This window comes from Nannospalax galili, unplaced genomic scaffold (genome assembly GCF_000622305.1).
Source record: "Nannospalax galili isolate Female #2095 unplaced genomic scaffold, S.galili_v1.0 scaffold1051, whole genome shotgun sequence".
In the NCBI taxonomy this organism is placed as follows: Eukaryota; Metazoa; Chordata; class Mammalia; order Rodentia; family Spalacidae; genus Nannospalax; species Nannospalax galili.
In genome coordinates, this window is record NW_008331995.1 from 7,677,068 (window position 1) to 7,702,444 (window position 25,377).

A 25,377-nucleotide genomic window follows, 5' to 3' on the forward strand; every position below is an offset into this window, starting at 1 on the left:
CCTTTTGGGTGTTTAAGGCCATACAGTTGGTCCAGATAAACCGATTTATTTTTACTCTTAAGGTTGTTTGAGGATTTGTTCCTCAAGGGTCCCCCCTTTCTCCCTTACTAATACCCTTCTCCTATTGTCCTACCTCTCTGGAGCTCCTTCTTTCCCTTTATCCCCTAGGTTCCTTGTATATCCTTCCCTCTCCCCTCCCTTAAACTAACCCAATTTTTATCCCTATCTCCCTTATTAATGCCTGTTTCCTACTGTTCCTTCACTGAGGCATCACTCTAGCGCCTCACTCTGTGACTTTTGAAGAACCAGGTGATCTGAGATTCTGATCAATATGCCTGTGCCAAACTCTATGTGCTTGGAGCCTCTGTCTGGCTCCTGTGGAACTCTGCTTTGCAGCCTATAAGATCCATGCTGCACTTGTCAGTACTAGCTGCTTCTTGCATGACCTTCATCCTCATGCAGAATGTCAGGTATCCAGCTCCTTAGACACCTGCAGTGAAGGTGATGCACTGACTCAGAAGAGAAGCAGTAAACACAGCGGCTAGGAATTGGAGAGTTACGATCAGACCTAGGTTCAGCTCCAAAGCCTGCCATTTGCTCTGTGAGCTCCCATGTGATTCAGCTTCTTGACCGCCTATGTTTCCACATCTGGAAAATAGTGTTATTAATTATACCTAACTCACCTGTCTTCCTACCTGAAAAAGTATGAATAGCATTTAGCACTGAAAACAGAAGTTGTATTCAGCCGTATTGTCTAAATTATTTCTTGTAATTTACTAGTTGTGATATCAAATACATTTGATATTTGTTTATTCAACTAATGTTGACTAAGGCTCAAAAATGTGCCAAGCTCCATGTTAGAGTAACTTTACTTATTAATCATGGTGTCCCTCACAGTGAGCCTCTGTGCATTAGCACAGGCTGCAGCTTGCTTCTAGGTGAACTGTACATGCCCGTCCTTCTAAAGATGATTGACATGACTCCATCAGCTTCTATCCTTCAGAATTAATACAGTGTCTCCTCCACCTACATTGGCACTGAGATGATGTTCCTTCATCAGGTGATCATTCCTGAACTTTTTCTAAGGTTGAGCATCTACTGAAATGCCTCCTAGACAAGGTGTCAGAGCTGAAAAGGAAACGAAGTTTTCCATTCTCCTGGACTGTACTATCTTGAAGGGGTGGCTAGGTGACCCATGAGTTGAGATGGACAGTCGAGGCGGGAGAGGCTGTGTCACAGGGATTTCCTAGAAAACAAAGCTTCCCAGGAAGGGGTGAACTCATTCCCAGCCAAGAAATAGTATTCTGAAATCACCCTCAGAAATCACTAGCCTTATCACCACACATCCCCATGTCTATGCCCCTTGCTTGAGGTGGGATAGTGTCACCTTGTAGGGTCTCATCCAGAAAGAACTATTGTAGCATTTTGCTCCTGAATCAAAGATAGCCTTATAGAGAGATTAGAGCACAGGTTTTAAATGAAGATTCTTTCTAGTTTTATTTCGTTTTTGCAATGCCTGGGGTCAAACCCCAGGACTCATGCATGCTTGACAAGTGCTCCTTCACTAAGCTGTATCCCCAGTTCATGTGTGCATGCCTACTGAGTGAGCTAGTTGACCTCTTTGCCTTGGTTTCTTCATCTGCAAAATGTGCCATTTCATCTAACGCAATATATTTAATGTGAGAGCTGTAGGAATTCATCCACAAAAAAAGCAATCTGGGGCCTGATAAGCTCTTGCTAAAAGTGAATGCCAATTCTAAAACTCTAATTTTTTTTTAAATATTTTTTTATTGGCCAGGCGTGGTGGCACACACCTTTAATCCCAGCACTCGGGAGGCAGAGGCAGGCGGATCTCTGGGAGTTCGAGGCCAGCCTGGTCTCCATAGTGTAACCCAGGACAGCTGGGGCTAGAGGGAGACCCTATCTCAAAAAAAAAAATTGTTTATTTTCATTTTATGTGTATGAGTGTATTGCCAGCATGTATGTAAGTGTCCCTGTGTGTAAGTGTCATGCAATGGTAACAGCGTTGCAGATGGTTGTTAGCCACCATGTGGGTGCTCAGAACCAGACACAGGTCCTTTACAAAAATGGTCAGTGCTTTTAATCACTGAGCCATCTCTCTAGGCCTAAAACTCTAATTCTTTTTTTAAAATATATACTTTTATCTGCATTTATTTTACACTCAATTTATTCTCCTGCCATAAGTTTCTTCAGTTTCTTCTGAAATATCTTTTTCTTTTGTACAACCTCCTCTTCAGGCTTAGGAACAATTTGTTCCTTTTCAGTGAGGATCATTTCGATATGGCAGGGTGAGCTCATGAATGGGTTAATGTGACCATGAGCTCTGTGAGTTCTGTGGTGCACCTTGGGTGCTTGGATCACCTGGATATGCTCAGTGACCAGAGAGTCTACATCTAAACCCTTAAGTCCAGCATTACGCTCTGCATTTTTAAGCATGTGCAACAAAAATTCAGCCCTTGTGTCCAGGCCCACTCCTACCAACTCTACAGTTCTACTGCTGGAATGGCATACACTGCTTCTTTAAGATGATGTCTTTCAGATACTTGGTGGCTTATAGAATATGCATACTTTTCATGGCCTGGGCAGTTTCATGTGTGTTCTTAAAGTGAATAGGAAGACTGGAGCATCTTGATTTGCATGATTTTGTAGGGTTTTATGGGTCAAGAGACTAGCCATTTTCACTGGTCACCTCAGGCCACTCACAGGAAAAAGAAGCCTAAAACTCTAATTCTTAATGAACCTGCAGTTTAGTTGTCAAAGTCAAATAAACAAGTGCCAACCTAGTCACATTTTAACTTTTTTCCCCACAGTAAAATTTAAATTAAATGTTCATTCTGTGAAATGCTTTGTTTCAAGTTAACTACTTTAAAAAAAGGAAGGAACACTTAGAGAGGAAACTATCCTAAGGGAGTTGAGGTCTAGAAATAACTACTCTGAGAGTACAAGGGGCCACTTGTGTCCTCACAAACAAAGAATAAAAGTCCCAGTTTACTCGTGTTAACAGTGAGCAATTGATATTCAGAGAAGGGGACCATCCACAGAGAAAATAATAACATTTTACAGTGATCATTTACTTGGGAAAATATTCATTTTGTTGCAGCAGAACGCATGGCTGGGGGAAGGCAAAAGCACAGTGACCTTCCTCTCACCTGTTCTGCGTAGGTTGTGACGCCTATGGGTCTGTAGTACAGCTCCTGCTCTGGAAGCGAAATCTTGTCAGGCAGGAGATTTTTCTGGATAGCAACCAGAAAGGATGCAGATCGGCCATGTAAACAGAGGCCTCTTCTTACTTCCAGAGGTGTTATTTTTGACCCAGTTATGATGCTGTGTTTATGAGGACCTTTTCCTAACTTAGAAAGTAAACCACAAAATTTTGTCTTTTCTTTTCCCGCCCCTTTCCCCTCTCTTCCCTTTCCTCCTTTGCTTCCTCTTCTCTTTCTTCCCTTCTCCTTTGTTCCCCTCTTCTCCTTTCTCTTTCCTTCTCTCTCTTCTCCTCTCTCCTACATGTCCTTCCATCCTTACCCCCCTCCCCCCCGTGCCAAAGTCCAGGATTCAACTTAGAATAATTTCTTTTTTTTTTAAGAGATGAGGTTTTTGGGGGGAGTCTTTTTGAGGCGGGGTCTCCCTGTAGCCCCAGCTGGCCTGAAACTCACTATGTAGACCAGGCTGGCCTTGAACTCACAGAGATCCACCTGCCTCTGCCTCCCCAGTGCTGGGATTAAAGGAGTGCCTCAGTCATTAAGGCTAAGGCTAACAACCAAAGAATAATTTCTTAAACAGTCTTTGTAACTTCCTTAAATGTTTGTGATGTGTGAAGCATATTGCTAAATATATGTGCAATACTTATCGTCTTTTAGAATATGGTTAAAAAGAGTTCTTATTCTGAAATGTAGTAGCTGTGTGTTCAGTGAAAATTCACTGACAACCCAGAGGCTTTTTTTGTTTGGTCGGTTTTGGTTTTTTTTTTTTTTTAGACTGGGTCTCATGTAGGTCCAGAATGGCCTCGAACTAACTCTGTAGCAAAGACTGAACTTCTGATCCTCCATCCCTGTGAAGCAGGGACTAGGATCACAGGTATGTACTACCATGCCTGGCTAGAAGCTTGTTTTTTAAAGCTAGCTGTACGTATCAATTGTCTGTCCCTAACAAATCATCCTAACAGCACAATTGCATGTTTTATATACAATTTGCATATGATAATATATATTATTTATATTTCTAGAGCCCTGAAAATAATCCTCTAGCTTATTGTTTTCGACTTTTAAATTACATTCTTGTTTTATTATAATGCCCAGTCACTTTTGCCAGAAACTAAATCTGAAACTCCAGAAAGAGTAAAGGTTTGGACCAAAGTTTATAAACTTCGCTCTCAAGCAGGCTTATGAGTTTCATCTTTATCAAAACATGTGAATGCCTCTCACTTTGTGTTAAGGTTAAGTTGGACAAGAATAAAATCAAACACAGAGAGCAAGGTTGACCCTGAGGTGACCCATTTCAAATAGAACCACTCAGTGGAATGACTGCTAATAATCAAAGTCACCTTTTATCAGCTCCTTAGCTGGAGGGCCTTGAAATATGGCTCAAGGACATTTTAAATTAGCACAATGTGTATTTATTGCCATGTGTCCAGGACTTGGGCGTGTGTAATGTTTATGCAGATTTTGTAAAGGCTACCTTCACCAGGGACTAGTCCTGCCCACCTGCCTGCCCTGCTTGCTATCTTCAGTCTTGTTAGAGCTAGGATCAAGAACCCAATCAGAAAGTATCTTGAGAGCCAGGTGTAGCAGCACACACCTTTAATCCCAGCACTGGAGAGGCAGAGGCAAGCAGATCTCTGTGAGATTGAGTCCAGCCTAGTCTACATAGTGAGTTCCAGGCCAGCTGGGGCTCCTGAGAGACCATGACTCAAAAAACTAACCAACCAAACAAACAAAAATACCAAAAAAGAAAAGAACGTATCTTGTGTGTGCACATGAGTACACAGCGCTCTAGCCCTATCTCCTATCTCCTTAGCTAGGGGATTAGCTCATGTACTGTTTGTTTAGAACTCATCATAGGAATAGACCGAAGTGGCTACTGCAAAAGGTAAGCAAGTTTGAAGCACACCTGATTCTATTATTGTTCATACTTTATTTTTTCTGTATTTCATGGTATTTTGAGACACTGAATAGTACTACAAATTGAATGTCACTCACCCAAAACCTTGTGTGTGTGTGTGTGTGTGTGTGTGTGTGTGTGTGTACCTATTTACCTGTGAGAACGTATGTGGAGACCAGAAGTAAAATGTCAGTAGTCTCCTTCTGTCTATCTTCACCTTATTTTTTCAAGACAGGGTCTCCCATTGAACGTAGTGCTCGCCAATTAGGCTAGGCAGGCTGGTGGGTAAGCTTTGAGGATCCTTCTGTTTCCAACCCCCAACCCAGAGCTGGGGTTACAAACATGTGCCCAGCTTTTATGTGGTTACTAGGGATCCAAATTTGGGTCCTTATGCTTGAGTACCAAGCACTTTAACCCACTGAGCTGAGCTGTCTTAATTTTTATTTGTGTCTGTGTATGTGTGTGTGGTGGTGGTAGGGGAGTGTACTTGTTTGCCACAGCACACCTGTCGAGGTCAGAGGACAATTTGTGGGAGTCAGTTCTCTCCTTCCTCCCCTGTGGCTTCTAGGGATTGAACTTAGGTCATAAGCCTTGGTTGGCAGAAAGTACCTTCACCCTCTGGGCCATTTTGCTGGCACCCAAATCTAAAACATTTTTAGTGCCAACCTGATGCCATAAGTGGAATTTGATACCGGACTATATGAGATGGGTTACAGTCAAAAAGCAGGTAAACTTAAAGTACTCTATAAAATTATGATTGGGTTATATGTATAAGATATAACTGAAATGTAAATGAATTTCGTGTTTAGATTTGGGTGTCACAAAGACGCCATGTGTAAACAAATACAGAAAAACAAAGCAGAAGTCTCTTCTGATCCTAAACTTCTCAGATTAGGCATAACACAACCTGTGTACTAAGCTCCATCTTTGCTGGTTACCTCTGGGTCACTGAATGGTTTAATCACACTTAAATACTTTCTGAATTTACTTTTCTAACACAAGGAATAAGACAGAGTATGACCAAGTAAAGAAAGGGCTAATTGACACATGGTATCGCTGACCCGGCACTCACAGGAATTCTTTGAAATGCTCTGAAAACGGTGAGACTCTGATGAAGGAGCAAGGTCGTTCTCCCATCCTGCATGGTTAATGTTTAGGACTTCTTCCAGGGCAAAAGAAGAGGGAAGACTTCAGGCCTCATCTATTAAAAATGTACTGGTGACTCTATTGTATAGAGATAGCTACAGGGAAATCCGTGTCCAACCTGGAAACCAATGTCAGGATAAAATGAAAATGATTTTGAGGCTTTAAAACTTCCCAAGAGGGGCTGGAGAGATTGCTCAGTGCTTAAGGGCAGTGACTGATCTCACAGAGGACCCAGATTTGGTTCCCTGGACCCACATGGAGGCTAACAACTCTCTGTAACTCCAGTTCCACAGGATCAGATGCACTCTTCTGAACTCCAAGGGTACTGCACAACATGGGTGCACCTACATGCAGGCAGTGCACTCATATACTTAAAATAAAATAATAAATATTTTAAAACATCTCAAGAGAAGGGCTGGTTTGGTGGTGATGCCTTTAGTCCCAGCATTTGGAGGCAGAGGCAGGGGATCTCTGGAAGTTCAAGTCCAGCCTGGTCTACATAGCAAGTTCCAGGCCAGCAAAGCTACTGGAAGACCCTGTCTCCAAATAGACAAACAACAAAAAACAAAAAAGATATAAAACATCCCAAGACAACTCAGACACGTTGTGCGCTTGCACACATACAAACACTAATACACATAAAACAAAAATAAACAACATCTATTTTTTAAATCCCAAGAGGACTTGAGGAGACAGAGGTGCTCCGTATAGTTAAGTTAAACTACTTTGGGAAGGCTAAACCTTTCTTTCAACCTTCTTTCAAAGTCTTTGGGCTCCCTCTAGTGGCTCTCTAAGTAATTTCATTTTTAAGGAAACCAGCTTTTTCTTTTGCAATAAGGAGATCATTTTCAAAAAATGAAACCTTTGTAATTGCTTTTCTCTATAAAAGAGAGAGCAGAGGGGAGCAGAAAAAGAGAGAAAGCAGAAAACAGACTTTGATTAAAAACTCAGTGCAATAGAAAGTCATACATAGAATACTATTCCATAGAATAGCCAAGACTGACTTTACACCTGCCGTTTGCCTCCATGCTTAGAATGCACCCCCAGGCACTAGTTGCCAATAACCATTCTATCAGTTGGAGACAGTCCATCCTTTCTTCCCTCTTTATAAACAGATTATGTAACTCAGAGTGAGGGGAAAATATATATCTCATTTTTCCATTTTTAAGATACAGCTTTTCATAGCAAAATGTTTCCTTTAAACAAATCCTGGACTAGGACATCATGAGTTTTATCTAAAAAAGTGTTACCATTGTTCAACAACTCATTGATGCTCATGTTTGACTCTAGTTACCTGTCTCTGGAAACTTGATTGACCTATATAGCAACCAGGGTCTACCACCTCCAGGTCTCACCATCAGCAACTCATGTCCAGCCAATCTTCCCAACATAAAAAGGGAGCTCACAGGTATGTACCTGGCACATGTGCCTCTTACTGTGGTGTTCTGTTATCTTCCTCAGTGGACAGAGTTCTCCATACAATAAAAGTGTAGCCCAGTGTAGTGTATCTAACTAGGAGATATACTTTTATGTGTCTGCAATCATTGAAACATCATGCAGGGTGTTAACATGGAGGGTTTGTATTTCAAATTCCTAGTGTCCAGTGTTTGTTGAGATATGGGAAATGAGGACCACTATCACCGCGTCTGACTACTGTGCCCTTCGGGTTGGGAGTTGTAGGTAACACTCTCAGCTGTAAAGTATCTCTACCCAACCTGGTGTATATTTTATTTGCCAAGTCCCTGGAGGCACTGAGTATAAGGATTCCGCTTTGAATTTTCCTTTTATACACACTGAAGCCCACAGTTTGGATCAAGTAAGAATTTATTTCTTACATCTTTAGATGCCTCCCTCTATTTTTTACTCTACCATGTACAAAGGATTTATTATAGAAGGAAAAATAAATCATAAAATGGAGCAATCAGAATTGTTTGTTTTGAGGCAAGTATAAAATTACTTATTTTGCCACTTGGTTTGATGCTTTAAGGAAGATGTTTGAGGATAAAACATGACAGGAACTGCATTAGAACTGACATTCTACCATGGTGGATTTTATGGCCCTTGTCCCAGAGCCCAATTTATTATTTGGTTCTTGTTTCTTACAGAATTGGGGGGAGAGACTGAGCATATGGGATATGGATTTGTTGTAAAAATCCCTGTCCTATCCAAGAGTATTGTTATAAAAAACATTTCAGAAATTTGTAACAAAAGGCGTTTTTAAAAACCATTAATTTGGAAGGTAATTTATTAAGAAACAAAAGCTATCCAGAGCCAAAACCAACTAAGAATCCCACCAAAAGGAAAAGTATTAGACAACAAAAAGCGTAAAAGTCACAGTGTGTGTGCATGTGCAGTATCGTCACCTGGTGATTTTGTTACTGTATGAACATCTCAGAGTGTCTTTACATATGCTAGCAAGACCACCGTCTTCTATGCAGTCTGTCACTGACTGAAGCATCACAGTGTGCACGCACATTCATATACATACATACTATGTGCATATGATGTCATGTGATCAGTTTGTATGCTTCAGCAGCTGAAAATCCTGCTGAAATATTTCTATTTTCAGGTAAAATGATACACTGTAGTCAAGTACTTCCATGGGCATCACTTCTGAAAGCATACTAACAAAATAGTCTCGGGATTGATAAAGCAGCGTGTTTTATTTGGTGGATTTATTTGTTCTCTATGAGGAAAAAAAGAAATCTCTTAACACCAAAATCTCACATGAGTTGCTATTCAAATAGAACTTTTCAAATGGAATTGTCACCAAATACTTTTGGGACCTGTCCCTACCTATGCTTTTATACACATGCAAGTAGTGCATAGTGGCTCCTAGGAATTGTGACATGATTTTGTTCTAGTAGATTCTGAGAGAACCTGGCTCCACATTCTGAAAATAAAATGAGTTCATTTCCAGGAACCTGTCACAGGCTGTGGAGATGTAATCTAGAAGCTTCCCCACTCACTTTGCATGTCACCATAGGAATAAAAGACACCTGACATTTTATTTAGCCTGAAAATAAAATTGGACTCCTAACAATAGAATACAATACCAAATTCCCATAGTTTTCTAGTTATTTATGTCAGCCTTTTTAGCATGGGTGTATAGTCTCAGTGTGCTGTGGGTTGCTGTTGTTTATCTCTTACCGGTTTATGGAAACAGGTTTTGCAGACATTTGGTGTATGTAGCCTTAGAAGTACAAGTTTTTATAAAATATCACTTGAAAAATAATATTTTCATTCTACTCCAACTAGACAAGGTTCTGTACATTTACAAGAGATGCTTTATAGTTAACACTGCTGTGTCCCTCAAACAGTTCCAGTTTCTAATGACTTCATTCACGTGCACAGCGTGTATTTTCCCCACAGAGTCTGAAGCAAGAGCACTGGCTAAAGAGAGGCAGAAAAAGGACAATCACAACTTAAGTAAGTTGGTTTTGTTTATGTCCATGGTGTTTGATGATGATGTCAGTGTTCCTTCAGGTATCAAAAACTGCTTCCAAAAATTTTGGAGGAAAAATAATTTCTCTAGATGTTAAAAGTATCTTTTATGGAAGGAGATTGTATTCTAGAGAAATTTTTTTATCTCAAATCAAAATAATTGACAAACACATATATTCTGTTTTTGAAACATTTCTATTTATTTATAGTAGTACAAGAATGTTTTGTATGCTTTTTTCCTAAATAGATTTTTAGAGTCTAAAAACTTAGACTCTATAAAACTTTTTTCCTGATTAAGAGAAATGACAGAAAAGGGCAATGCTGCTCTCTAATCACCAGGTGCAAGCATTGTTTGCAGTCTGGTGTTGTTTCTCCTGACTTTTTCTATGTATTTAAGAGCAGACACATATGGGTACGTGAGGAAAATCAAGAGCTTTGCTTTGTGTGTCTGAACACAGATCATATTACAGTATCCGTGCTCTGCCACCTGCTTCTCTCTTACCCAAGCAGTGTGTGTAGAAGAACTTGCTGTTACAAATCTAGATCTGCCTACTTTGTAAATACTGTCACATCGTATCCCCACCTGGGCTCTCCCTACTTAGCCATTTTACTGCTGTGTGTATGTATTGTTTCTAGTTTTCTCCCATATAAACAGTGCCTGGGGGAACATGTACGTACACCTCCTGTGCACAGGTTTGCTTCTCTGGGCTGGGTCCTGAGGAATGTGTATGTCTACTCTATCAGTACTTCCCTCCCACTTTCTGTTTCAATTTGAGAAGCTTTCTTCATCTTTTACCAAAAGATACAAGCTAGTATTTTCATAATAAATATTCAAAGAGGGAAGTCCCACATTGAAAATCGAATGTGGCATCTCTAAATATTGACAAGGAGGTCAGCAGTGTGCCAATCAGTGAGAAAAGGCAAAGGCAGAAGCATTTTAGTGCAATTCTACTTTAAAGGTGCTGTTCTTTAATGTTCATCATGTCAGGCACATATGGTTGCCTGGACCGCAGCCATGAAGAAACACAATAGGTAAATAAGTGAAATAATTAAAGATTAGCTGATACAGAGTTTTGTGAGAAGACGGAATAGGGCCCAGTGGACATAGTATCATAATGGGCATGGGAGGTAGAGGATCAGTTTTAAATAGGATGACCTGGGAGCTCACATAAGTAAATTTGATTCACGACCTAAGGAAGTAAATGGCTATTCAGGGATCTGGAGGAAGAATGTTCTAGGCAGCAGGAACAACATATTAAGATGGCCAGTGTATGCCTGGTTCGGTTGTGGACTTAGCAAGGAGTCAGTGGGGGCCAAAGGGAAAGCTCACAGGTGAACTTCTAGAGATGACTGTGTCAGTCTGGGAGAGGAGTAGATAGTGAGATCAGCAGGGCAAGGCCCACCAGATCCTTGTAGGACAACTCAAGGACTTGGTGAAATGGGGAGTGATGGGAGGGTTTTGAGGAAAGAGTTGGCATGCCCTCACTTAGGCTTTAACAGGACCCCTCTGGCCACTGGGTTCTCCACAGATCAATAGATGTGGGGCGGGGAAGGCGGGGGATGGGCCTGCCAGAAACATGATGCCTGCTAGGAGGATTGCAGTAATCCAGGATGATGGTGACATCTCTCAGGAAGAAACAGAGGTTCAGGCAATATTTTGAAGACAAAACCAACAAGATCAGATGACAGATGAGGAACAGGAGAGGAAGGGGTGTGGAGCTGATTTCAGGGTTCTGGCATCAGTATTTGGAAAGATGTTATCACTGTTGAAACGAGTCACCTTCAGTCTGCAGGTAGGGCTAATGGGGCTGAAAAAGTGGGGGACTTGTGTCTAGAGTGCCAGGGCTGTCTAGTACCCTTCCAAGTAACGATGGCTATTGGTCAGACATAGGAGCTTGCAATTCCATGTTGATGTCTGGACTGTCAGCAGTGTGTACTTGGTATATATGCTTGGGGAAAGGAAGAAATTCTATAATACTTCAGAGTTTTAGAGGGTATAAATGAGTGGATAAGAAAATCTAAAAATTCCTTTATCAGCATCATTGACTATTACTTGGTATTTCTATTTTGTATTTGTTATGTTTATAACCCTAATAATAAAAATTAGTATTATAGCCGGGCGTGGTGGTGCACACCTTTAATCCCAGCACTCGGGAGGCAGAGGCAGGCAGATCTCTGTGAGTTCAAGGCCAGCCTGGTCTACATAGTGAGTTCCAGGACAGCTGGGGCTACTGGGAGACCCAGCCTCAAAAAAAAAAAAAAAAAAAAAAAAAAAAAAAAAAAAAAAAAAAAGACAAAAAAAATCAGTATTATATATCTGTTTTTATATTATGTGTGTATTTAATCATTGGAATAATTACTCAGCTAAGACAAAGTGCTATTTATATTGGAAAAATCGTGAATAACATTATGTATCTACATGTACAGAATATTAGTGGGTCAAATATAAATAAAATGTTAGAACTTTTAAAATAAACATAATTTATTAGACCTTACTTGAAATTTATTTGCTGTATTGGGTAAATTTGAAACACTTATTATCTCACATGCCTTACTCTGTTATCTTTACCACAGAAAGTAAGAATTTCATTGAACATAGATTTGTGGAATGAGGATGCTGTCAAGATGCGCAGTGTGGTTTTAAATGCTAAACGGGTTTTAGGTCTGCTTGGTAGCTTTTTGCCACTTACACCCAGAGCATCAGCATATGGTTACTTCAAATTGTGATGTATGGAACTGGGAGCTGGGCTGATAGAACACTTGCCTAGCATGCACAGGACCCTTGGATTGGTCACCAGCCCCACAAAGAAATGCTGAAATAAAAAATATACTTGAATTTCCGAAACAGCATGAAGAAAAGAATGCACACCATCTAATTTAAATTTTTATGTTGATTACCTGCTAACATATAATAGGGTTCATGAAATATTGGAGTTAATTTCATCTTTGTTTTACTAGTTTAATATGGTCATTGAAGGACCTAAAATGACATGTGTGACTTGTATTATATTTATTTTTGACAGTCCCAGGCTAGAGTAGGAGTTTTTTAATATATTATAAGCTAAATTTTTAAAAAAATATTTTAAGTGGTTAAAAGGAAACCGAAAAAAAAAATAGAGTGATATCTTGTGACCAGTAAAAAATATGTAAAATTCAAGTTTCAACATCAAAAGTAATCCTGATGCCACTCGGCTACAGACTTGCGCTGTCCCAGTCATACCAAACTGATACTGTGAGACAATTTTGTCGATACAGATCTGTGCAAATGTTGTCATCACAAATTTGTCTTCTCTCTAGTTAAATAAGTACAATACAGATAGCTCCGCTTTTGATGCATGACCTTCAAAGCAAGAACCTATTCTCTATCTCTATAAAACTTTGCCAAGCCCTATTGCAAAGGACAGGACTTGAGTTGTGGGGCTGTGTGACCGATTGCTGGCTGTAGCTGAGGGTGACAGTTTGGTTTCAGAGTTGTTTGTTACAGAATCAAGTGAGAAAATTGTGTATCCGAATGCTTTGTAAATGATGGCATTCTGTACAAAGACAGCTCCTATTATTTAAACAATACCAAAAAATATGATAACCACAGGGGGAAATAGGTTCAAGTTTACATTGTCCTAACCTGGTAAAGTCAATGTGCACACTTTAATGAGATGGTCTAAATGCATGTGTGATGCTGTTACTAATGACCCTTTCCCCATGCTCTTTTCTTGAAGTTGAACGAAGAAGAAGATTTAACATAAATGACCGTATTAAAGAGCTAGGTACTTTGATTCCCAAGTCAAATGATCCGTGAGTACAATTGCATGTTAATCTGCATCATAGATTTTTCATACCTTCGTGTTTTTTCCTATGTTACAAAATATGCATTTAGAATTGAAGAAGTCTTCCCTCTCCCTCTGCTTCTTTTTCTAAGCCTTTATTTTGGTTAATTTAACCAAATTAAATGTTCAAGAAAAATGTATAGAATTGCACAAAAGAAGTATTGGTCCTGAAATGGTTAGGTTTGAATGTAAGGAATCAGGGCTCTCAGAAATCTGGGAACTCGGCAAAAGCATTCTTAGTTTTTGAAAAGAAAATTCTTTAATAGTTATACATACAAGATCTCAGTAGCTGTTAAAGCAAGATTTGTGGAGTGTGGGCACACCAGCTTGCCCAGTACCTCCAAACGGGCACTGATGAGCAGACACTGGAAACACCAAGTTCAATGATACTGGTAAGACAGAAGGGCAATTGTTCTTATGAAAACGTGCATATTCTTTGTGTGTTTTGCCAATCTTGGAAAAGGGTAATGTTTAATCCTCTTATTAAGGACAAGGCAGCTAATTCGAGTTTCAGCCTTGGGCTTTCTTCCACCTCCTCTCTCAGAGATAATGGCTATAGAGATAATTCTCTGGTATATCCTACCACGTTATCTGCCACATCAGCAAATAGGCCAACAAATACACAAGTTTTACCCGTTAGAAATTGGCCCATTTGCGGTAGAGAACTGGGGGATGTATACATTTTAATGGCCCCCACAGGCATTCTATGAAATTAGCCTTTGAATATGACCTTTTAGCTATCTAATAAAAAGTAAAGATGCAATCAAGCATTATTCATGCAAGGCTTATTAAATCTGCGATTCACATTATTGTCAGGGAATTTGTAGCAAAATAAAATAAAACTATTACCAATTGTGAGGTGGTTTTGATGAATGTATGGCACAATTTCCATCTTCCAACACTGCTTTCAAAGGCTTCAGGGAGAGGCGTTTCAGACTGGAAGAATTCAGATTCACAGTTGTGCAGCACAAATTTATCCTCCAAAAGGGCTGTGACCTTCATTCCTATAGTCAGTCTTGCATGATAGTTGAAATTGAATTCCTATTTCCTGTTCTTTATCAGCTTTCACTTTTTTAGCATATTCTTTTAGAGTGTAGCATGTGACTCACTCTAGTAACATGTTATGAAATTATAAGGCCGCAGTGAGAGCCTGCATTTGCATATCTTCTTCCACTGCACTAGAACTTGAATGTTTATACTCTAGACCAATGGTGACCTTTCATTATAGACACTGTTTTAAGGTAAAGCAGAGCATAATGTGTATACTAGCTTTTCCACACCAGGCTTCTAGACTGTGCCTTGAACATGCTAGAGAAACTCACTTTAGTGACTGCTTTAGTGAGCCCATACTTTCTCCTCCCAAAAGATTATGTTTTGATTGATTTTATATATTTGAGGGAACATACATACTTACATATGAAAAAGAATTCCTGTCATCCCCCACCCCCCAAAAAGCAATATTTGAAGCCCTTTAAGCCCAGGAACATAACTGATTGATTGCGTCTCCTAAGAGGTAGTCCTCAAGATAACTGATTGAAATACTTACTGAGAACTGGGCTTGAGAGGTCCAGCTCTAGCTTCTTACTTTGGATGACTAAATAAGGCATCGGACATTATAATCATGTGCCTCACTGACTACTTTATCTCTTGTTACTTTGACTTTAGCCTTGAGTATTAGGTCCCTGTGCTCACCTGTATGGGTTTCCGTCTTTGGTGCTCAGACCCAAGAGACCCACCCCATGGACCTCTCTGGGGGCTGTGGCTGCCCTCATGGGAGAATGTCTGTTTTGTTCCTCAGCTAACCCATATGAGGATCAATTATTATTTGACTTGTTTTAATGGCCTACCACTTATGTACCCCACCTAATGCTTCTGATTTGCTCTTAGCAGCAGTAAGTGATGGTGTTGATGGTTCCCTGGACATTACATGGATTCTGTCTTTGTCATTGTTGCCATCATCATGTTGAAGATAGTCTATAATAGGAATCAAATTTCAAGTAGTATAGAAGAATCACTTACATAAATATAATTCATTCTTTCATTCTTTATTGTTTGTTCTGGAGTACTCTAAAATTTTTACAGTCCGTTCACTTACATTTTATTAGTGATCATAATTTTCTCACATACAAGTACGTGGGAACCACACGGTGATTAAAAACTGAAAGGCATACACTTTTGTGGCTGTTGAGATTGGAATTCCAGAACAGACACATTCCCCGATGTCTGACCTTAGGGAAGACACTTGTGTTCTTGGGATCCAACTTTGTCATCTGCAAAGAAGCATCAAACTCCCCCTCCATGGTCTGGTTGTTTTGAGTCCTCACTTACATAGGGGGAAGAACAGTGCAGTACTTTTGGACAGAAGATTTAGAACAAGGCTGTCTAGACTTACTGCTTATACCTCTTCATAGCTCTGTGATCTTGGGAGCATTTCATAACCTTTCTGTGCTGTACTTTCCAAGAGGATCATGAAGAAGGATCACAGTAGAACCTACACATGGAGGATATTGTGACTAAATGAGTTGTAAAGCACTTTAGAAAGTTCCTAGCACATAGTAAATGCTGTGGAGAGATTGAAGTTTATAGTTACTATGTTGAACACTTGACATAGTGCCTGTTCCATTGTTCGAATAGTGATGCAAACCTTTCACAGTCCTTCATATAAAATGATCCTCCGCCCCCAGTTCTAGTAACACGCTTACAAAGACTGCTTATACACATAAAGTATCATCATTTTGCAAATGAGAAAATGGATATAGAGAAAGGTTAGGTGACTGCCCATGATAGTTCATGATAAAAATCCCAGAATGATGTTTATATACCACAGACAAACCATGGGATTTCACAGAACCTTTGTTGTTAACTGTGGATTATCTAGTCCGGGCAAACAAACCTTTATAGTTCTAAATATCTTCAATAGTTTAATACAGTGTTTACAAATAAGCTTTAGTTATCCACAGACTAAAATTTCAATCTTGGCTTAACCCAGTGAGAGGTCTGTGATTTAGACTGCTTTGAATTGTAGTGGTTTCAATATCTGTACAACATTCCCACCTTATAAGGTGCTTGTAGTTGGGTGTGGTGGCACACATCTTTAATCCTAGCACTCTGGAGGCAGAGGAAAGCAGATCTCCTTGAGATCAAGGACAGCCTGGTCTACATAGCCAGTTCTAGACCAGCTAGAAAAAGAAGAAAAGAGGAAAAAAAGAAAAGGGAAGGAAGGAAGGAAGGAAGGAAGGAAGGAAGGAAGGAAGGAAGGAAGGAAGGAAGGAAGGAAGGAAGGAAGGAAGGAAGGAAGGAAGGAAGGAAGGAAGGAAGGAAGGAAGGAAGGAAGGAAGGAAGGAAGGAAGGAAGGAAGGAAGGAAGGAAGGAAGGAAGGAAGGAAGGAAGGAAGGAAGGAAGGAAGGAAGGAAGGAAGGAAGGAAGGAAGGAAGGAAGGAAGGAAGGAAGGAAGGAAGGAAGGAAGGAAGGAAGGAAGGAAGGAAATAGGAAGGAGGGAGGGAGGGAGGGGAGAAGGAGGAAGGAGCTTGTCTGGATTAAGATAACAGATAACAGATAATGTATACCAAATGAGTGGGTGGTCAGCACTTGCTGAGCACTTAATGAACAATAGGTGTCCCTGCTGTGTGACTGTCATTCCAGCTAAAGAGATTGAATACTGAATTTTCTGGGAACCTCAGTTCCTAAAGAGCTGGTTGTGCTCCATTCTGACACAGGGACATGCGCTGGAACAAGGGAACCATTTTAAAGGCATCCGTGGACTACATCAGAAAGCTGCAACGAGAGCAGCAACGTGCAAAGGAACTTGAAAACCGACAGAAGAAGCTGGAGCATGCCAATCGGCACCTCTTGCTCAGAATACAGGTACCTGCCATGCGCCTACAATGTTTACAGTATGTATATTACTGCTTTCAGGAAATAACATAATGAGCCAAAGGGGAGTCGGCAGGCACAGTCTTAACACAGGTGACCCTTACTATTTGTAGATCCTGTGATTGTGAATTTGCCTCCTTGCACAAATGAATTGGTAGCTCCTACATTAATGCTGGTGGCACTTTCACAGTCATTCTCAGACAAGTGCAGAGGAGCAAACTTGAGTTGCCCATCAGGCTCCTCTCCAGTGGAGGCCAAGCAGCTCAGCTCCAAGTCCAGGTCCTGCCTTCTTGTTTCACCACTTTCTGCTATCAGAAAGTTCCAGCCTGTGACATGTCTGTCTTCCACAGTGCAGTGAACTTTGTTAGGGAGTTTTCAGCTGAACATGGACCCCAAGCATCATGAGGAAGTATGTGAATGCTTCCCAAGGCCAAGAAGGCTGTGATGTGCTGTCTGGGTACCAGTGAGCCTCCCTCAGGTGTAGTTAGTGTTGCTGGCTGGACCTTCAGTGAGAATGAATCTGCATTGTGCTTCACCTAGGGGTACGTGGCCAGGACATTGAACATGTGTGATGACAGCGTCCTATCCTCTCTGTGCTTCACAACATATCTCCCCTAAGATCTTGCTGCCACTGCAATGATCCTCAGCCACAGGCTGGGAGGCACAAGGTGGTGCTCCTCTGGGCCTGGGTTTTAGAATCCAGGGAATCAGTAGAGGCTAGGTGTAATTTGGAAATCTTCCCGACCTTCCTCCCACCTTCTTTAGCTTTCGTTGTTTGTTTTATGTTTCATGTCTTCCATAAAATACCTTAGGAATTTAATTCCTGGTACCTGCTATACCTGCTTATAAATGCAGCTTCCACTAATATGTTATTTTCTTATACAAGTATTAAAATATAGTTTTTGGAAAGAAGAGCTAATTTTTGTTTCGTGTCAATACTCCAAACTTATTTGCTCCTATGAAATATGAATGCTGTGAAATACCAGCACTGGAATTCCATGGTGATAGTTTCCTTCCAGTGACTGGGCTGCCTTACAAGTTTTGCAAGTCATAGGAAACATTATTAATTAGGCAAACTCTGCACAACGAATCCTTGGTGCTCCACATGAGATTTAGCACCTTGTTTAGAAATTGAAGTAACTGTTTTAATCTGCTGATAAACACCTTTAATTAAACAACAAAGGATCCAGTAAGATGTTTGCATCTCTTTAAGTTCATTTACCTGCTTATTTTTGAAAAGGTGAACTGCATGTGTGGAGGTGCTGTTCTTGGTGTAGAGTTACAAGAGCTTCTGTTTTCAGCCAGGGCTGAGGGCCTCCCTTCATTTTCAATCTAAGCGATGCATGCAGAGATCTTCACAGAAGAAAGAGCATGAAGTCTTATTATCAGGGGAAAGTCTGCTTTATTAAATTGCCCAGGGCTCTAGCCTGATGCCTGGAGAGGCCTGTTTCTAGAGATGGTCTGGGGAAGCAACAGACATTTGTATGGCGTCCCACACCCGTCATCTCTCACTCCTATTACTTCCAGAGAACAAGCTTGCAGATCCAACAGCTTTAACACAGACCAAGTATGGCTTTTCACACACATTATTTCCAAGTTTGTGGGCTAAATGAAGAGGTCGTGCCATGTGGAAAGTGCCTTTCCTTCCCAATGAGTTCAAAAGACGTGTTTCCCATCTATATTTTATCTTAATATATTATTTTATCACAAACAGAACAGCAAATGGAAATCGACTGGTTATTGGGGATTCATGGGTGATCTCTGCTGTCCATTTAGGAGTATTGAAGGATATTCAGAAAGAAAGAGGGAAAACATGCTCCGAAGGCATCTTGAAATGAAGTTTGATGCACATCATGGACAGTTACCAAGTGATCAGTCAGCTATTACAGCTGTGAAAAAGGACCACTGAGTGTGTGCAGAAGGTTAAATAACAGGAGTTAATTTTTTCATAATTCTGAAAGATGGAGGTCCAAAAAAGCAGGATTGACCGCATTTTATCTTAACCACCTCTTCAAAGACCCTGCCTCCTAATAGTCACATTTTAACACACTGGGGTTAGGGCTTAAATATACACATTTTGGGGGAGAGGTACACAGTTCGGCCCAGAACAAATAAGTACGTGTAGGAAGATCATACTCATTTTATAGACGAGAACTTGACATTTTTAAAAAAGCTTTCCCATTGCTATGGGGAGTTGGGTTAGATGTCTGCAGTTCTGGCTGCTGGTGCAGAATGTGGACGTGTTTGCTCTCAGCCTGAATTTTATTTCATAGTACCATTGGTGCCTTAGTGACTTTTTTACCACACCCTGAAGCCAAAAGAAATATCTACTCTTCTGCCACATCCAAGCAAAATATTGACTGTTTTTGTCTAACAGCTCAGTAACTACTTTGAAAAAATGCATATAATTGAAAAAAATAGCACTTTGATTTTTAAGTAACTATGGTACTTAGTGATGAAATAGGTATGCCTCCTGGGCATCACACAACTTGTGAAAACCTTGGAATGAGATTAGATCAACTACCCTTACCTTCTACTCCATGTTGATGCTTACGAGGTCCTGGTTACCACAGCCCTCCAGAAAATAATTTCTCAATACTATGGCATGACCAAAAAGTATGTAACATACTCATACTTAAACTTAACACACTCATACTTAAATACTCATACTTAAACACACTCTAGCTGAAATTAGGGACTGCAAGGGTGCAGCACATTTGTGGTAAAACTGAGGAATGTCTGGGGTCCAGTAGTTGAGCAAGTATTACCATTTCTCTTGAAATCATTAAATACCTCCCAAGCATTTTATATATACCATTATGTTACTATTTACCTAGTATTTTATTTTTATTTGCTCTAATTTTAAATATATACATTGTACAAAATTATGGTTTTTCCATACATTTCATATATGTGTACATATATGTGTATGTATATATTGTATACTTTGCTCATATATTTACCTTCCCCATCTCTCTATGCTTTCTTATCTCACCCAACCCCTCTCCCACTGGTCCCCTTTTTCTTTGCAAGTAGGCAAGTAGTTCCCCTTCTATTTTAATGCCACACACACACACACACACACACACACACACACACACACACATATTAAATCTAGATTCTGCATATGAGAACAAACACGATATTTGCCTGAGTCTGGGTATTTTATTTTACATAGTGATCTCTAGTTGCGTCTACTTTCATGCGAATGTCAAGATTTCATTTTTCTTTACAGCTGACTACAATTCTATTGTATATTTTCTTTACCAGTTCATCTATTGATGAACATCTAGGCTGGTCCTGTATCTTGGCTATTGTGATTAGGGTAGCAATAATCATGGATAAGCAGGCATCTCTGTGCTATGTTGACCTAGAGTAAATACCCATGAGTTTGATAGCTGAGTCATGTGGAGTTAGTTTCAGTTTTATGAGGAACCTCCACACTGACTTCTCCAGTGACTGCACCAGTTTACCCTCCCCCCAGCAGTGTTTGAGGGTTCCCCGCTCTCCGTACCTTAAACCAGCATTTGTTGTCAGGTTTTTTCCTTGATGACAGCCAACCTGGGGAGCTCATCCTTGTTTTCATCATTAATATCTGTGTGTTTTTCTGTTTTTAATATGTAATAATATCCACAATCCACCTAAAAAGGTATTTCATGTACGTTAAGAAATGCGAATTTTATTTTTAAAAAAGCAACAATCTTTACCTTAATGATTGATAGTTGTCCCTTTGCTTTTTTTTTTTTTTTTTTTGTTTTTTTTAAGCAGGGTCCCCCTGTAGCCCCAGCTGTCCTGGAACTCACTAGGTAGACCAGGCTGACCTTGAACTCACAGAGATCTACCTGCCTCTGCCTCCCAAGTGCTGGGACTACAGGCGTTCACCACCACACCCAGCCCCTTTCCTTTTTTTTTAACAGACTATTTTTCAAAGCAGTTTCAGGCTCACAGTACAATAGAATGCAAGCTCTAGACAATTCCAATGTCCTTTGGGACATGCAGCCTCTCATTAACATCTGCACCAGAGTGGTTTCTTCATTAGAAGTGACTTTTCCTGTCCTCCACACCCTTAATTTATAGACACTCTTGGTGATGGATTTGAGCAAAGGCATACCAACATACATCCACCACCATAGCCTCATCAAGGTGTAATTTCTCTACTGTGTAGTTCTTATATGCACACCTACTTAATTGTCGGACTTTGACTTTTATTATAGGAACTCGAAATGCAGGCTCGAGCACACGGCCTTTCCCTCATCCCATCCACTGGCCTCTGCTCACCGGATTTGGTGAACCGGATCATCAAACAAGAACCAGTTCTTGAGAACTGCAGCCAAGAACTTCTGCAGCACCAGGCGGATCTGACTTGTACGACAACCCTTGATCTCACGGACGGCACCATAACCTTCACCAACAACCTCGGGACTGTACCTGAGAGCAGCCCAGCCTATAGCGTCCCCACAAAGATGGGCTCCAAGCTGGAAGACATCTTGATGGACGATACCCTCTCCCCTGTTGGTGTCACCGACCCACTCCTGTCGTCAGTGTCCCCTGGAGCGTCCAAAACAAGCAGCCGGAGAAGCAGTATGAGCACAGAAGAGGCGGAGCATGCGTGTTAGCGAGCCTGCCTTGCTCTGCCTCGCCACAAACTGCTTCTTCCCTCCATCAGTGGACTTCATTATTTACCTGAAGGGGTTTTCTTGATAATTTTCCTTTAATATGAATTTTTTCATGCTTTATCAATAGCCCGGGATATATTTTATTTTTAGAATTTTGTGAACTAGACTTGTATATTCTATTTTACAACTACAAAGGCCTCCAAAGTATTGTACCATCTGCGTGCAGTATCTGTGAACTGAATTCTCGAAACGTGAACTTTCTGGAGCAAGAGGACTTTTGCATCAGAGACGTGTCTATCCGTTTCATTCAGGGGAAAATAAGGTTTGAGATTTTTATATCTGTGACCTCCTTGGAAATTAACATGTAAAGTTTAACTAAAAGAATGTAAAGCAGCCAAAAAAAAAAAAAAAAAAAAAAAAAAAAAAAAAAAAAAAAGAAAGAAGGAAGGAGGAAGAAGAAGCTGAAGAAGAAAAAGGTGGAAAAGACACCCATTAAAAACCCTTTTCCACTTGATAAAAGTATTGACTCTCTGGTACTGCCTTAAAAACACAGTACCCGACTAGCATCACTTAGTTTTTATATTGCAAACTGCTTAAAGGAAGAATACATTATGTAAAGACAAAAAAGAAAATAGCAGTCATTTTCATGAGGATGATCTGGTTAGAAAACATGTTTTATGCTAACCAAACTGAAAGGAGTTAGACCAAGGCTCAAAACAGAGGGTCTGATCTTGCTGGCTTTGATTCGGCCCAGTTAGTTTTCCTCATTTACTGAGTGTGATTCAGTTTCTTCATAAGATGTGTTTTATTTTGAAATGGTAATGAATGTCCTCCCTGAGTAAAATATCAAGGGATACTGAATGTTGGTTTTACTTTTTTTTTTTTTTTTCACTTTTGCTTTTAATAAGACAGCCGAACTGGGCACATTTCTAATTGGCTTTACTATTTTTATTTTTAAATTATGTTTTAGTCATTTTGATTGTACAGATTCTTTATTATCATTGTTTTTTTCAATGTTTGTTTTAATTTGTAAGAATATGTATCTTAAAATGGCAAGTTTTCACTATTTTTACAACTCACTGATGGTTTTCTGCATTCTTTGTACATCCATGAAAGAAAACTTTTATGCAAGGTCTTGTGTTTAAAGAGAGCTTTGCAGATATTTTGTATATTCCAGTCTCACTTAAAACTGTTTTTCACCACATTTAAGGTATAGTATTAATAGATTAAAAACCAGACTTTTTAGGAAAACAAAATACATACTTATTTTTAAGATATGAAACTAACAATATACTTGGAGACTGATAACCATAGCATACTATGCTCACTATGGTCATTTAAATTGGAATTTCAACAAACTGGCTGGATTTAAAGAAACACTGTATTAGCAAATTACTTGATAACAATGTTATAATAAGCAGCAGCGTCATCAAGTTGGTTTCCGTGCATTCCCTACTTGTGTAGCCCTATACAATCACAGTAGTTTCACATGTACCAAGCCCAGATGCTTTATACTGATGATAGTGTTACAAGCCGGGCTATGGAATGGAGTTTCTCGGTAGCAGCCTACAACTGAATAGTGAGTGGCATAAAGCATACCCTTTCAGAATGAAGTGCCTTAAATATAGCAGCAGTCTTTTTTGGGCTAGCACTGACTGAACTGTAATGTAGGAGAGAGTTTCAAGATGGTATCTGCAGTAAAGAGGAACATGTAGCATGATGCTGGTGTAGACATTATAAGAGCTTCCAATTTCCCTTCACATATTTTTAATATGAAATATATTTTAGTGACAGTGCCAACTTCTTTCATCAGGAAACCTTTTTCAGGAGGGTTTTTAAAAAGTGTTTAAATGTCAAATGTGAATTGGTGATGGATGATGGAGAGAATCAAGGGGAGTGACTGTCAGATGTGTGAATGGATGGCCTTAGTGAGAGTCATCAGCTGTGCAGTTCCCATGCATGTTGGGGAGTGAGAGTCCTTGGAAATATTGACGCAATGTTATCAGTTTTGTAGCTTTATTACTTAAGGGGGTAGGGAAAATAAGTTCCCATTCTTTCAACCCCCTTAAATATATAACTCTTTTCCTAGAATAGTGATGCAAATCTGCATGAACAGCTAATTGTACCATAGTGTTCACCGATACACATAGCATTGTCTATTTTTCTCTTCATATTTATATAGGGGGAGAGGGCTGGATACAGAAGTTGAAGATCACAATGCTATGATGGTAGTTTTTCTTAGCTGATTCTGAGAGCTGTTTTTAAATAACAGAACATAGTTTCACAGGGCTGACTAACCCACAGCTGAGGGACTATGGCTGTGGTGGAACAACTTCATAGAAAGTTCTGTCGAGAGACAATATGGCATACTGCACCACCGCCCTGACTCCTGCAGCTCTTGAACCTTCCTTTGCCTGCTCCCCTACCTCCTGATGAGAGGTAGCTGCTGGGAAAGGCAGGTGAGCAAGCCAGGCAAAGGCTGCAATGTGGGGGTGGTTTTATTTCTTTCTTTTTTTGCCAGCCAGAGTGTGGATTCTTTCAGGAACTGGTTAAGCCAAGAGGCAGTGGTTTTGGCTCACTGTTTTTAAGGAGAGACTGATCCACGCCACTCCCCCACCCTGGGTGCAGAATTGTGACTCAGGATTGATTGGACCTCCGCTTGGAGTGACCAAAATACCAAAATGACCTACCTGCCTCTGGGTAAGGCGATGGAAATACCAAACCTTCTGACTTTGCCAAAAAAACCATACAACCAACCTGATCATACATAGAGGATGACAGTTCTTTCTGGTTGTTGGTAAACCATAAAGCAATAAGAACAAACAAAGTCCATGGGACATTGAAAGATAAAAAGCACAAAGTAATGCACTTCTTAATATTTTTAAAAATGCACTGGGGAGAAGTTGATATTGATAACAGTATAAAAAACGGACTTCTTGATAAAAATGACAAATGACTGTCTCTTGCGGACACTTGGTACTGTAATGTTAATAATAGCCCCACTGTTGGGTGCAGCAATACTTTCTGTATGGTCCATAGCACTGTATATTACGAATTGATATTAATGTATCCAATGACATAATTGAACTGTTGTTCTTAATAGCCTCATTAAAGCATTTGGTTTTTCACATAGTGGTGGCCAGTTGTGTTTAGTTGGTGACAATTTTGAATGTCATGCGCCTTCACTACACAATGGCAGCATACATTTTCTTCCAACTTGATGAATAACAAATTGCAAGGAAAGAATGTAATTGCCAGTAGTACTTTGTTGAGTTTAAATGCCACTCTAAGATAGTACTTTTTGGGGTTAGAAACATTTTTGAATACTTTATGACTTGCTCTTAAATGAGCTATAA

The 25,377-nt window shown here is 40.0% G+C and overlaps 1 protein-coding gene across 8 annotated transcripts in view; it reads left to right on the top strand.

The window, feature by feature from the left end:
- Mitf (melanocyte inducing transcription factor) overlaps positions 1-25,149 on the top strand; it is a 232,065-nt gene extending 206,916 nt beyond the window's left edge. For 6 of the 8 annotated variants that reach the window (XM_017796629.2, XM_029560649.1, XM_029560647.1 and 3 more), the window contains 5 exons: positions 7,555-7,672; positions 9,619-9,693; positions 13,425-13,500; positions 17,249-17,396; positions 21,620-25,149. In XM_017796629.2, the coding sequence (XP_017652118.1) occupies positions 7,555-7,672; positions 9,619-9,693; positions 13,425-13,500; positions 17,249-17,396; positions 21,620-22,021 (819 nt within the window). In that variant the 3' untranslated portion in view covers positions 22,022-25,149. The remainder of the gene's footprint in view (positions 1-7,554; positions 7,673-9,618; positions 9,694-13,424; positions 13,501-17,248; positions 17,397-21,619) is intronic. The other 2 variants (XM_017796630.2, XM_029560648.1) reach the window with 1 other exon arrangement.
- Positions 25,150-25,377: the final 228 nt, after the last annotated feature.